The 13,883-nt window shown below is 41.3% G+C and overlaps 1 protein-coding gene across 10 annotated transcripts in view; it reads right to left on the bottom strand.

Moving 5' to 3' along the window:
* Window positions 1–13,883, bottom strand: part of ULK4 (unc-51 like kinase 4) — a 522,462-nt gene that overhangs the window by 339,950 nt on the left and 168,629 nt on the right. For all 10 annotated transcript variants that reach the window (XM_033864682.2, XM_033864673.2, XM_033864674.2 and 7 more), the window contains 2 exons: window positions 1,854–1,905; window positions 1,610–1,754 (listed from right to left, as the gene is read on the bottom strand). In XM_033864682.2, coding sequence (XP_033720573.1) covers window positions 1,610–1,754; window positions 1,854–1,905 — 197 coding nt within the window. The remainder of the gene's footprint in view (window positions 1–1,609; window positions 1,755–1,853; window positions 1,906–13,883) is intronic.

The following is a 13,883-nucleotide window of genomic DNA, read 5'->3' as shown; positions in this document are numbered from 1 at the left end:
TATGATAGCTCAAATGAATAAAACAGGAGCACTAAAATTATAGATTCAATACTTTTTATACTACAGACTGTTCCATAAGTGGGCAGACTTTAGAAACGATGAGATTTTATTTCAAATGTGCATCGGTGCTAACAAACTATTGTTAAACTGAGAAGTCTTGCTGGAGGAAATCCTGTCCCTCTTGGGGGACATCTCAGGTCCTGAAAAATGCTTCAGCACAAGTCGTCGGGTAGCAGATAAGATGGCACTGATAGCATTAATTAACCCCATGAAACAAGATTGGAATCTTATATCTACCCACATTAAGTACAAACCACACATGCACACACGCATATATAACAAATGCAACCAAAAATATATTCATTGATAGTTTATCACTGAGAAAGCTCCACATGACAAAGTTTAATTGTTTTTCATTTAGATAATCATTTTCTTACTCTGAGTATCAAAAGTATTCTTACTGTATGTATTACCAGGAGTCTCCCTGAAGCCAACTGCAGAAGCACGGGAAGCAAAAAGAACCAAGGGGCTAGCTTGTGAATCAAGCCGTCACAGGTCAAGCTCCCGTCAGTCAAGACAGGCTCCCTCAGCTGGGAGAAGGGTTGTCACACGCTGGCTACACACTTCATAAAATATACCTTCCTAAGCCAACAAGGAGTGGTTGAGCTCTTCGGAATATAATTAGGTCTGGTTTCTATATTGCGCAAAAAAAAAAAGGTTTTTTAATAAGAACAGATCTTGAGAAGTTTAACAAATATCGGGGAGCATCTGGTGGAGCTGCCATCCTTGAAAACTTGCTGAACTGACTCAGACTGCAGGCCAGGCCCTGAGGAAGCAGGATCAGGCACGCGCTTTAATGCCTGACACGCTTTCCAACATTTGTTTAATTTTATAAAAAATTTATTTAATAGTGATACGTGGCATGCACTTTTTTTAAGCTTCAATTTTTTTAACTTCAACTTTTTTCTTTGATAAAATTTACAGTGTTGTCTGAATTATAAGGTGCCATTTTAGAGCTTAACATATTTGCACTGGGTGCTCTTAGCAGTCATCCTATTATGTGTGTGCTGTGTGAACAATGGAGTAAAAGGAAAAAAATACTCCCCTTCTGTTCATTAATACTCATTAACTGTTCTGCCAGCATCCCTCCCCCACAAAAAAACATTCTGTTTTTAACTCAACTTAATTTCCATTCCAAGAGTTTGGAGGGGAGGAAAGGAAGATTTCTTTCCATCTCTATTATTTCTGAGTAGGTCCAGGAAAAGTCCCAATTTTATGTTCAGGAGTCTTGTCATGTGGACCTTGAATAATAAACCTTATCCCTCTGGCCACAAACATTTTTAAATCTGCAAAACTCCAGTCATGTCCCCTGGAGAAAACAGATAAAGTTCTAAATGGATGTTTTTGAAGATGGACTGAGATTCTCCTGCATCCTGTGCAGCATAATAGTTACTGCCTCTCTTTCTAGACCTCTTTTACAGCGAGTGCATAAGTCCCCGGACAAAAATATAAGGTCCCTGCGACCCCGAGCCCATCATTGGACCTCGTCTGCCAGAAGCATCCTGGGCACCCTACACTTCTCTGCCTGAGTGCAGTGCATGGGACTTACTGGGGAAGTAAGACATCTCTAATGAGAGCCAGAAGACTGCTGTCAGAATCGACATTCGCCTCCTTCTTGCCATCACCAACCTCCTGGTTCACGAGCAGAGATGTAGTTTCTGAGAGCAGCCGCAAGCTGAAGAGTCTCCACTCCACTTGAAAGAAAAAAAAATGCCAAGAACGTGACCACATGGAGATAGAATGAAAACAGAATGTGTAACTGATGGAATTCTCACTGATGTGGTCACACTTACCATTCCCGCTTTGAACCAAGGAGACCAAGGGTGGCAGGATATAATCAACCACCTAAAAGGAAAGACGTAAAAGACTTGGTTCAAATCCCTACAAACAAAAAACTGATATTGTTAGCGAACTCAAGTCCGTGTGCCTGACACACAGTGAGGCCAAACAATATCGAAACGTCAGAGTTTGGAGCGGACAAAGTTTATTGCAGGGCCCTGCAAGGAGACGGGTGGCTCTTGCCTTAGAAACCCTGAACTTCCCGAAAGCTTTGAGCAAAGCCCTTTTACAGGAAAGGTGAGGGAGGGGCGGGGTTAGTTGTTGGAAGCTTCTTGGTGTCAGACCCTTTGTTCCTGAGGTCGGGTCACGATGTTGCTGTAAACGTCCATCAAACAAATGTTAGTCTCTGTTCTGACAAGAAGGGGCAAGATCTCAAGGCTCAACTTTCGCCCACCGAGGTCCAGGCCTCGTTAAGAGGAGGGCTCCCTGCGTGGGCCGGTCACCCTGCCCGGGAGCGCTGGTCCAGCACCCAGCCCGGGTCCTCCCGCCAGTGCCTAGCCCGGCTGAGGAGGCAGATCTCAGCTGGCGGCGCCCTCGGTGCCAGGTCCCCAGGGCCAGGTCCCCAGACCCCGCCCAGCCGTCATCCCTGAGGGAGCCAGGCGCCCAGGACCCAGCCGGCCCTCAGGCTGCCCAAATCAGGGGCCGTGTCCCACGCACTGCGACCCACGGAGACCACCGCCACCGCCATTAGGATGGGGTAGGCAGGGATGGGGTAGAAGTTTGCCGCTGCCTCGAGGCCGAGCCTGGACCGTGGGCGGCCTGGTGAGGGCTCTGGAGCCCTGCAGGACACAGTCCGCAGCCTGCCCCCAAGGCCCCCAGCTCACCCGCCGGCCCAAGGCCAGAGGGCCTGGAGGGCCCCAAGGAGAAGCCAGCCACGATCCGTCTCTCACCGCACTCTCTGCTACACGCAGACCACTGTAAGGCTGACTGTTGGGGGAGCAGGACATCTAACCACCCCACTAAGGGTCACACGCTGTCACTCGCACCCGCTCCACCCCTATTACAATATCAACCACTACTCATGCCTTTTCCACTGACAGAATCATTAGTCAAAGGAGTGAAAAAAAAGCAACAGCTAAATTTACCCAGGATTTAAACTCTGCATGACATTTAATAAACCACCAAGCTCATTTAAATCTGAAAAAGTCCTCAGGTCAAAATGACATTATGGTCATCAAGACAGTGGTTTATCAAAACCTTCAGAGTTTATGAAAGGATCTTTAGTATATAATACAAACTCTGGTTGGCATGGGTTGACATTGAACCGTCAAATAAAGATATGTAAGCTGGTGATAATTAGTCAAGTTTAAAGTAAACAACAATTAAAATGTTGGAGGAAAAGGAGATACGTAATCCTCATGCTTTTGCAAATACATCAAAGCGCTATGACAAGTTAATCTTGGTGATTTTTAGAAATAGATTCCAAAGATCTAAACCCATTACACAAACCACCTCTACGATTTTCTAGTTATATCAGACAGAGCACAATCAAACATGGTTTGCAACCTACTCCAAAATAACAAATTTACCCCCCAAATGAAAATGGATGATGAAGAAAGGACAAATCATTTCCACAGTGTAATTCTGAAAACTACTATCTCATTTGGTGAACTCTTTTGGTGACAATAAACAAAATTCCTGTTGTTTATAGCTGAACTGATTCCTGATCCTAAGATGTGTATTTGCTCTCCTCACCACACTGACAAAAGGGCAGGAAAAGCGGTCCACGGCCCAACACCACCCTCTTGCTGTCCAAACCAATGAAAGGATACCCTACACGGGTAAGGATCTCCACACATGGGTAGGGGTCCGTCAGTGTTACCCTGTTCTAGCTCCACTCCACAAAATAAGTTTACCGTAACATTATATCTAGATATTTGTACCACAACCCTAAGAACTAGGGATGTTTTGTTTACCCTCTTCCATTAAGTGACATCACATCACTCAAAGCATAGACATCAAGCTTCACTAAGGAATTTTTAGAACTCTATAAACTCCCAGGTACATCAAAAGCAAAAACTATGCAAAGAAGAGAAATACATCCCACTATCAACTGCTATCAACACGCTCAACATCTATCTTGAAGGTTTAAGAGAACATATAAAGAGAGGAGTGGGACTGAAATTATCTACATGTCCAACTCAATAAGTTCGAAAACCAACAATTAGGCGTGGTCCAAAAAGCAAGGCTGTCAGAAGATGAAGAGACAAAAATCAGTAGTTTTCCAATATGCCTAACAACCAAGCAAACAACATAATTAGAAAAAGATACCATTTACAACAGTAATAAAATTCTAAGGTGTCTACGACATCATGACTTCCATAGAAATATATATATATGTGTGTGTGTGTATATATATATATATATAAAATATATATGACAGCCATCGATGGACTTCTGAAAAACAGCTTGAAAGCTGTCACAACCATGCTCACAACAAGAAAAAAGACAAACTGAAAATCAGCAACTCTTCTCAGACATACCAGAGACTTCAAGTCACAGGGCAAACCAGCTGTCCCCCATAAGCGAAGAGACAGGCAAAGACAGAGAATCATGGCTTAACAGGAGCAGAAACCACCAGTGGAGCCAGCAGCTGGAGCAAAAACATAAAGGGTAACTGACTAATTGCTGGTGTCTGAGCAGAAGAGAGAAAACCTCCTTCAGGCCCTGCGTGCACCTGCACCTGACAACGGGGAGGGGGGTGAGGTGAGGAGCACTTGTGAAGTTCACAGCCCAGGCGCACATGCTCAGAAGAGGAATGAGACCAAATCAGAGGGGCTACGGAACCCTCCTCCCCCCACCTCACCACATCAATAGGGCTCCTGTGTAATAACAGGATTACAACAGAGAGCTGCTTTATTATAAAGACACAGGCTTTATTTCAGAAGGAGCTATTAGGGAAACCCAAGACAACAGGAGAGACAAAATAAGGACATTATGGGGAATTTTAGCCTCTGAAACCTACAGCTACGGCAAACAGTAAACACAGCCTGGCTCTTAGCCAGATAAACATAAAACTTCACACTAACGGCTCAGTGATCTCAGTTCATTTTACCTGATACATCATGCTGGAGTGAAATATTTGAAGTGCTGAGAGGGAAAAAAAACACCACCCTAGAATTCTGAGTGAAATTATCCCTCAAGAGTAAAAGGAAAAATAAAGACTTTCTCACACACACACAATAACTGAAGAAATGTTTTGCCAGTAGACTTGCCTTGCAAGAAATGTTAAGTTTTTCAGAAAGAAGGAAAATGACATAGGTCAGACACTCAGATCTATACGTTAGAGAAAAAATAAATGAAGGTAAAATATAGTAATTGATGAGAAGCCTCAGAGAGGTCAACTCTGTGCAAATTAATCTGTAATTTCAATAAAAATAAATATTCTAACGAGGTTTGCATGAACTCCTCATACTGATTCTACAATGTATTTGGAAAGGAGAGGGTCAGGAATAATGGAAAATTTTCCAAAAAGCATGAGGCATATTTGGTTCACCTTCTCAAGTTTCCAAGTTTACTGTGATGGAAATAAACATGATGGCACAAGCAAAGGGGGAGACAAAGAGATTCATGGAACAGAACAGAGAGCCTAGAAACAGATACATATGGGAACGCAGTCAGTAGCAGATAGAGTACTACCAACAGTGGAAAAACATATAGACTATTCACTGAAGGAATAGGTACAATTTAGTTGTCTATTTGGTAAAAAAAATATCATAATGTTAAAAAAAAATTACTGGAGGCTTAAAGATCTAACAGTTAAAACAAAAGCTCTTAAAGGAAAACATGAGAGAATGGCCTTTGTGTTATTAGAGTAGGAGAAGGCTTTTTAAATGATACCTAAAAAGTACAAACTGAAAGAAAATACTAACAGGGACTTCCCTGGTGGCGCAGCAGTTGGGAATCTGCCTGCCAATGCAGGGGACACGGGTTCGAGCCCTGGTCCGAAAAGATCCCACATGCCACTGAGCAACTAAGCCCGTGCACCACAACTACTGAGCCTGCGCTCTAGAACCCGCGAGCCGCAACTACTGAAGCCTGCTCGCCTAGAGCCCGTGCTCCGCAACAAGAGAAGCCACAGCAACGAGAAGCCCACGCGCCGCAGTGAAGAGTAGCCCCCGCTCTCCACAACGAGAGAAAGCCCGCGTGCGGTAACGAAGACCCAATGCAGCCCAAAATAAATAAATTTATTTTTTTTAATACTAATAAATTTGACATTGAAATGAAAAATACTCGTAGAAGATGAGTCCTCATAAACAAAATGAGAAGAAAAGCCATTGGCTAGGAGAAAGTTCTGCAATCCCTATACCTGACAATGGATGAATATGCAGAATACATGAACAGGGGACCCCCCAAAGGAGACTACCTAAATAGCCAGTAACCATATCGAAACTACTCAACTCCACTAATAATCAGAGAAATGAAAGGTAGAACAAAACAGATACCAATTTACACAAATCCAGTTAGAAAATCACATAATACCAAGACTGGGGGAAATGGGTACTCACATACCACAAAAAAAAAAATCAGTAAATCAGTATTTAACTTGGAAGAACAATTTCACAATACCAACCAAAGCTGAACATGAACACAGCATACAACTCAGCAATTCAGCTTCTACGTGACATATTTAAAAACACTCACTGCAGATCTGATTTCAGGAGCGAAAAGAGAGTGAATAAATCATTACATTTATACTTCATTATTTAATGAAAACATCAACTTGCAAAATGATACAGGCAGCATGACACTGTGTATCCTGAAACAACACCTATAATCTTAAAATACATACTAAATGTAAATTTCTGTATTAAAAATGTATTTCGTAAGTCTTCAAAGAAGAAATCTATTTAATTATAATATTATTTAATTTTTAAATTAACACAGTATTCCTCTGAATAACTCAAGGCAATTATAATAGCATCCCAAGATGATACAAATGTAATCCTTCCAACTGAGAATGATCCTTGAGAAGAAGTAACACGAGGGTGATAATGGAAAAATAAAATGCTTTTTATAATACGTAAATGAAGAATACAAGAAGGTTTAGAACATTATCTGACTATTCACCTTTAATTCATATTTTTGGTGAGCAATGACAGTTGACTACTTTATCAAACGAAAGCTACCCATTAAGCCATGAACTGAAAAATGAAGTTACACTGAAAATATCTGCATGCTTAGCCAGTCAAACCAGGCAAAGGATATAAAAACTGAAGAACAATTTCATTAGTTTTATTTATACTCTATTCAATAACTACAGAGACTGAAATAATAAATGGTGTTCAGGAAAAGACTGTTGTTTTTTAAATCCTCACAAGAAAAAGGAGACCAAATATCTTTTGGCAAAATGTTCACTTAAAGTTACATATACAATGATTCCAGCAAAAGAGACAACATGAAAATAAAACATTTAAAATGTTAGTTACTTCGGAGATGAGAGCAAAGAAACATCTTTAGTTCCTGGAGTAGCGTTTAAGGCAGAAAATGTAAAGAAAATGTAACAAAGGAAGTTAAAGAAAATAAACCATTTCAATAAATTCCCATACAAATCAGAAGGGTATCTACTCTCAATAAAATGCAGGAGAGGGCTTCCCTGGTGGCGCAGTGCTTGGGAGTCTGCCTGCCGATGCAGGGGACACGGGTTCATGCCCCGGTCCGGGAAGATCCCACATGCCGCGGAGCGGCTGGGCCCGTGAGCCATGGCCACTGAGCCTGCGCATCCGGAGCCTGTGCTCCGCAACGGGAGAGGCCAACAGCGGTGAGAGGCCCGCGTACCGCAAAAAAAAAAAAAAAGCAAGGGAAAAAAGTCTGTATAATACATATACATACACACACAAACATAAAATAAATGATTTAGATGAGCTCACAGTATGTAGGTAAGGGGATTTTTATCACCACCACTCTCAGAACTTAATAGCTACTAAGGGCCAGAAGGGAAATGAGCCCATTTACAAATATGTATACACATATGTATAAAGTAACTAACATTATATAAATTGGGATGTGGAGATAAAAGCCAGCGTTTCCTGGAAGAGGCTGGGATGTATTTTATTGTTGCTGCCACTGCCTTTAAACTAAAGAGCTGCCAGAAGTTAGATTTAAAGGCCTAGAGATCCAGGCGATGACTTAGGCTTGCTTTCTTCTTTTTCTGAGATATTTAGAGTAATTTACTCTGAATTTAATTTGAAAACATTCACATGAGAATTAAAACAATCATCTAGACATACAATTTGCAAGATTCCAGTCAGAGATGAGAAAGGAACTCTAAATTGAGAGACTGTCTCAAGATGACAAATGAAGCAAAGTTCTAGCCTCAGCCTCCGGCCCCAAATCTCTGGAGGTCACAGGTACTCGCTCACAGAAGGGGACTGCTGCAAAATAAAAGAGCAGCTCCAAGGGTGCTCGAAGTGATCTGGGGGCACAGGGGAGAACAAACACAGGAAAAGGCTCTTGCAACCACAGTAACGATGGTTACTTGGGCCCAGGAGCAGGGCAAATTTTTTTTAAAAAATATCCTGACAACTGTATTTCAGTACAAATCGTTTCCTATATAACCCTGTGCATTTTATTTAATTTGCTTTATGCATTTAAAAACACCATTCTTAGAAGGAGTCCGCAAACCTCGGCAGACTGCCCAAGGCTTCCAGCATACAAAACACAGGAACAAATGAATCCAATGCCAAGAACACCACTCGGCTGGGCTTAGTGGTTTCTTGAACCCTTCCAAGGGTGGGCCACCTGTACAATATTTCTAGCTAATCCACATCTCTTGCAAAAAGGACTAATTTCACCGAAGGAAAAAATCTTTCTAACAAAAGTATCATCAATATAAAGACACCTCACAAGTGTGAACTTCTGATCAGAGTTTTTCAAATGCTAACTAATCACCCCTGGAGGATGTATTCCTGAAACTGTACTTCACATATAAACTGACCTCTCCTAGGACAGAGATTAAAAGTAACTCACGCAAACAGACTCACAGACACAGAAAACAAACGTAAGGTTACCAAAGGGGAAAGGGTGGGGAGGGATAAATTAGGAGTTTGGGATCAGCAGATACACAAACTCCTATATATAAAACAGATAAACAACAAGGACCTACTATATAGCACAGGGAACTATATTCAATATCTTGTAATAAACTATAAAAGGATCTGAAAAAGTATATATGTGTATGTATGTGTGTGTGTATATATATATATATATCTGAATCACTGTGCCATACACTAGAAACTAACACAAAATTGTAAATCAATTCTACTTCAGTTAAAAAAAAAAAAACTAACTCATGCATATAATTTCACACCTCTTGTGAAAGGTTAAGTAGTTTCAAGTAAATGACACTAGGTTTCTCAAAATAATACTCGGAGAAACCATAAAATGACTTATGAAATCGTTTCACACTCCTCTCCCTTTGTATACATGATTTTTTTCTGCCTATAACACCCACTCCTCCCACAGGAGCCCATCAGGAGTTGATTCCTACGTGCCTTCAAAATTTAGCTCAAGAATTGCCTCCTCTAAAAAATCATCTCCAGACCCTGTTAGACTGAGTAGGGCTCGCGGCATGCCCCATGCGTACCACCAACACAGTCCAATCAACTACGGCGGTCCAATCTTTGCTTTCCATATGGGTCCCTTCCTCTCAACCAACACTGAACTGATTCAGAGCAGGGCCTGATTCTAGCAACCCTGATTCTAGCAACCGATTCAGAGCAGGGCCTGATTCTATTCTCAGTGCTTCATTTAAACAGGTGGTTTGCAAAAGGCACTTATTATGAATATATGAGTAAACAAAATACTTAAGTGTTTTCTGTGTCCATATTTATATCACTGCTATACCTCTATTCATACTAATTTATCCTATTAATATGAATAGGATGTAAAAAAAAAAACTTTGAAACATAAAAAGTGCTTGTCCTATAGAATGCTAATTTCTCAAAAAAAAAAAAAAAACCTCATTTGATTTTGTATCCTAGTTGTCAGCTGCCATCACCCCAAACTTTGAGCTTTAAAAGGAAAACCCTTAGCCCTGCACGCTCTAAGAAATCTAGTGTCCTCTCCAAGATTTATAGGAATGTGCAAGGGCTTATTTACTTTCCATGGTTCATTGCCAATGCTTGAGTTTTTACCTCACTGACTCTAGTATTTTATCTGCTTTTCACCTTCTCCTAATGTTTGCTTCCAAGAGTCTGAATATACAAATGAACAGTGGTGAGACTATTTATGACAAAAGAACTCCAGCCGCAACCTGTGCAGGAAACAGCATGGAAGCCACATTGTAACAGCTGCAGCCATAAACTCAGAATGGTGAGGACTTGGTCGATAACTGCCAGCCTCACTCTTTTTTGTACTGTGTCCCTTTGACTCAAGACCAACCAGAGAAACCTAAATATGCTCTCCTATCCAAACCACATAGGATGCTCTGTTTCTCATTAGCTTGACTCCAGCCCCCCCATGGCAATCAGGGCACACCTTAAGCCCTCCCTCATTAGCATATATTAAATGACACGCCCACAGGTGCCAAGACAGTTCCGAGGCCACCCATAAAAAGCCCAAAAGTGGGCGGTGGCCCAATTCCTGGAAATCCCTGCCCCTTCCCCAAAATAGCTGGCATAATCCTCCTACTGATCAGCCGATGAAATTACCATGCCCATAAAAAGTAACCACCCTGTATTTTGGGGCTGCTCTCGTCTTTTGAGAAGGACTGCTTTCTGTCTGTGGAGTGTGTACCTCTCTCAATAAATCTACTTCTTACCTATCACTTCGCCTCTCACTGAATTCCTTCTGCACTGAGACATAAAGAACCTGAGCTTCCGGTGTGCGACTTCAATTAAAAGACAGTGGGTCTGAGCTCCAGTCTGAGTTTTGGCTGTGTTTGAATCTCACCTGAGGTTGTGCAGTTTCGATACCAATACAAAGAATGATTATCGGGCTTCCCTGGTGGTACAGTGGTTGGGAGTCTGCATGCTAATGCAGGGGACACGGGTTCGAGCCCTGGTCCAGAAGGATCCCGCATCCTGAGAAGCGACTAGGCCCGTGAGCCACAACTACTGAGCCTGCGCATCTGGAGCCTGTGCTCCGCAACAAGAGAGGCCGCGATAGTGAGAGGCCCGTGTACCGCGATGAAGACTAGCCCCCGCTTGCCACAACTAGAGAAAGCCCTCGCACAGAAACGAAGACCCAACACAGCAAAAATAAATTAATTAATTAATAAACTCCTACCCCCAACATCTTCAAAAAAAAATAAAAAGAATGATTATCGATTAATCATGTTGCAGAATGTGTGATTCAAAAATATCACTTGGGGAGTGCGGTCTGACCCATGATGAACCTCAATCTGCATTTTGAGAAGTCACATGAAAATGGTATGCTTTTTTTTTTTGCGTGTATCTTTTTTTTTTCATCTTTATTGGAGTATAATTGCTTTACAATGTTAAGTTTCTGCTGTATAACAAAGTGTATCAGCTATATGTATACATATATCCCCATTTCCCCTCCCTCTTGCATCTCCCTCCCACCTTCCCTATCCCACCCCTCTAAGGTGGTCACAAAGCACCGAGCTGATCTCCCTGTGCTATTTTACATTTGGTAGGGTATATATGTCCACGCCACTCTCTCAGTTCGTCCCACCTTACGCTTCACCCCCCACACACACTGTTTCTTCAAGGAAAATGGTATGCTTTAATGACAACCCAACGCCAAATGGCAATAAAATAGATAACAATGAAGAAGAAAAAAGGACAAAAACCTAAAAACTCTCTTTACCAAATCACTTCCAAGTCACAGTGAGGAATCTAGGATGACAAAAATCTGATACAGCTTATGACAGAGAAACTCTTCTAACCCTTCAAACTGGCATGGTTTGCTCACTGGTACTAGGTCTCCTTGTTAAAAAGAAGAGACTGGAACATCTGAGACAACAGACTGAGAGCCCTTTTGCTGCTGTGGAGTTAGATGATTTGTTCATCAGTGCCTTCCCCTTCTAGAATCTTCCACAGAACTTATAAACAACATGTACACCATTTAAATAAATACCACTGTAACTCTATGCAATGTCCCTGCATTAATGACTTTTCTCTATCATAAAATTCCACCATTCATTACTTTTTTTAGTTGCAGAGGTAATACACCTATATGGAGCAATCCAAGGAATTTTAATATTTAATGCTAGTGGTATTGCTTTCTTAAATAAAGATATTCATATGTGCTAAAGGCCATTTCACGACATGTCATAAAAACAGAGTCATTCTGAACTCTTTTTGAAAATGCAGATTCCCAAGTCTAGGGACTTTTTAATTTCTGTGCTCAAAAACTGGGTCCCTCATTCAAAAAACATGTGTCTGCATATGCACATTAATTACTACTAATGGTCCTCAACAACACGGCTCAGAAGAAATGAATGTCTGTGAGGTAGGGATGCTAAAGACAGCTCTAAGACCTTCAAGCTAAACAATCACAAATGCACTGAAACATGTAAATTACACTCACGCTAAACCATATTTCATTTGTTCTTAAGTAAAGCCACTGATGCCCAAGATGAAGATTTGTTTATAATTTTAAAAACTTCTTTTCCATTTTAAGAAAGGTTGAACATGAGATACTGAAGTTCAGCAGCTTTAAACTGTAAGTAACCACGTACCCACATTTAAATTTTCTTATTTCACAAAGAATAAAGCAACAATCTTATAACCTATGGAAAGTGTATTTCTAACCCTTAATCATTTATAATGAAAGTATGCTTTATACTCTTATTTTTGTAGAGGGTGTTTTTTCTTACTTTAAAAAAAATTTTACTGATGGAAGTAAATAATTTGAAAATGGAAGTTTACTATTCTAAGCACTCAACCAAAATTCCTATTCTACCTTTGAAAATTAATCAGCAGTTCCTTCATTTCAGTAGACCTTAAAAAAATCTGATACATCTGACAGCACAACAATTAACATGTTCACACCAACTGCAAGTCTCCTTACCCCACACAAGGTACTGTCAGGTGTCCAGGAAAAACGTGCCTAGAACATGACCTCTACCACTGCTAATGGCAGAGCAGATGATTCAGAAGGCCCCTTTTGAGGAGAACAACTAACTATAAAAACTAGACACAACACTGTTTAAATCTTCTTTACAATATTAAGTGCTTAAAAAGATGTTAAGGAATTCCCGAGGCCACATCAGGTTGGCAAAATTTCAAAAGTCTGACAATACACTACTGGCAAGACTGGGGAGAAACAGGCCCTCTGATCACTGCTGGTGGGAAAGCAAAATAGTAAACCCATGTGGAAGGGACTCGGGAAGTATCTAGCACAATTACATACGCATTTACCCTTTGATCCCACAGTCCAGGAATTTGCACTGAAGAGACACCTCCAACAGAAGGAAACTGCACATGCACAAGGTTATTTGTTTGTGATTGAAAAGATTAGAAACTACCCAAATGTCCACACATCAGAGATGGGTTGAACAACCTATGATATACACAAACATGACGGAGTGCTACACTGCTCTTATGAAGAAAGAGATAGAATAATTTCCAGTATCCATACTAAATGAAAAAGCAAAGTGCAAAAGAGAAAATATAGTATGTTACTTCTTGTATAAGGAAGAAAGGGGAAATAAGAAAACGTTATCTCTACAAAAAGAAACACTGAAAGGACAAGCCAGAAAACGAGACTAGTTACCTATAAGAGTAGGGAGGGTATGATGGAATGGTGATGAAGTGAACAGGCTATATACCCGGGGGGGAGAGGGGAAGGGAGTGATGCTGCTCTGAATATGTCTGTTTTTACGGTTTTTACTTTTGGAAGCATGCTAACCTTCTACATATTCAAAAAATAAAATCAATGCGCTTCCCTGGTGGCGCGGTGGTTGAGAGTCCACCTGCCGATGCAGGGGACACGGGTTTGTGCCCCGGTCCGGGAAGATCCCGCATGCCACGGAGTGGCAGGGCCCGTGAGCCATGGCCGCTGAGCCTCTGCGTCCG

This window comes from Tursiops truncatus, chromosome 10, assembly GCF_011762595.2.
Source record: "Tursiops truncatus isolate mTurTru1 chromosome 10, mTurTru1.mat.Y, whole genome shotgun sequence".
In the NCBI taxonomy this organism is placed as follows: domain Eukaryota; kingdom Metazoa; phylum Chordata; class Mammalia; order Artiodactyla; family Delphinidae; genus Tursiops; species Tursiops truncatus.
The sequence above is the reverse complement of the archived record's forward strand: the minus strand, read 5'-3'. Positions and strand labels throughout refer to the sequence as shown.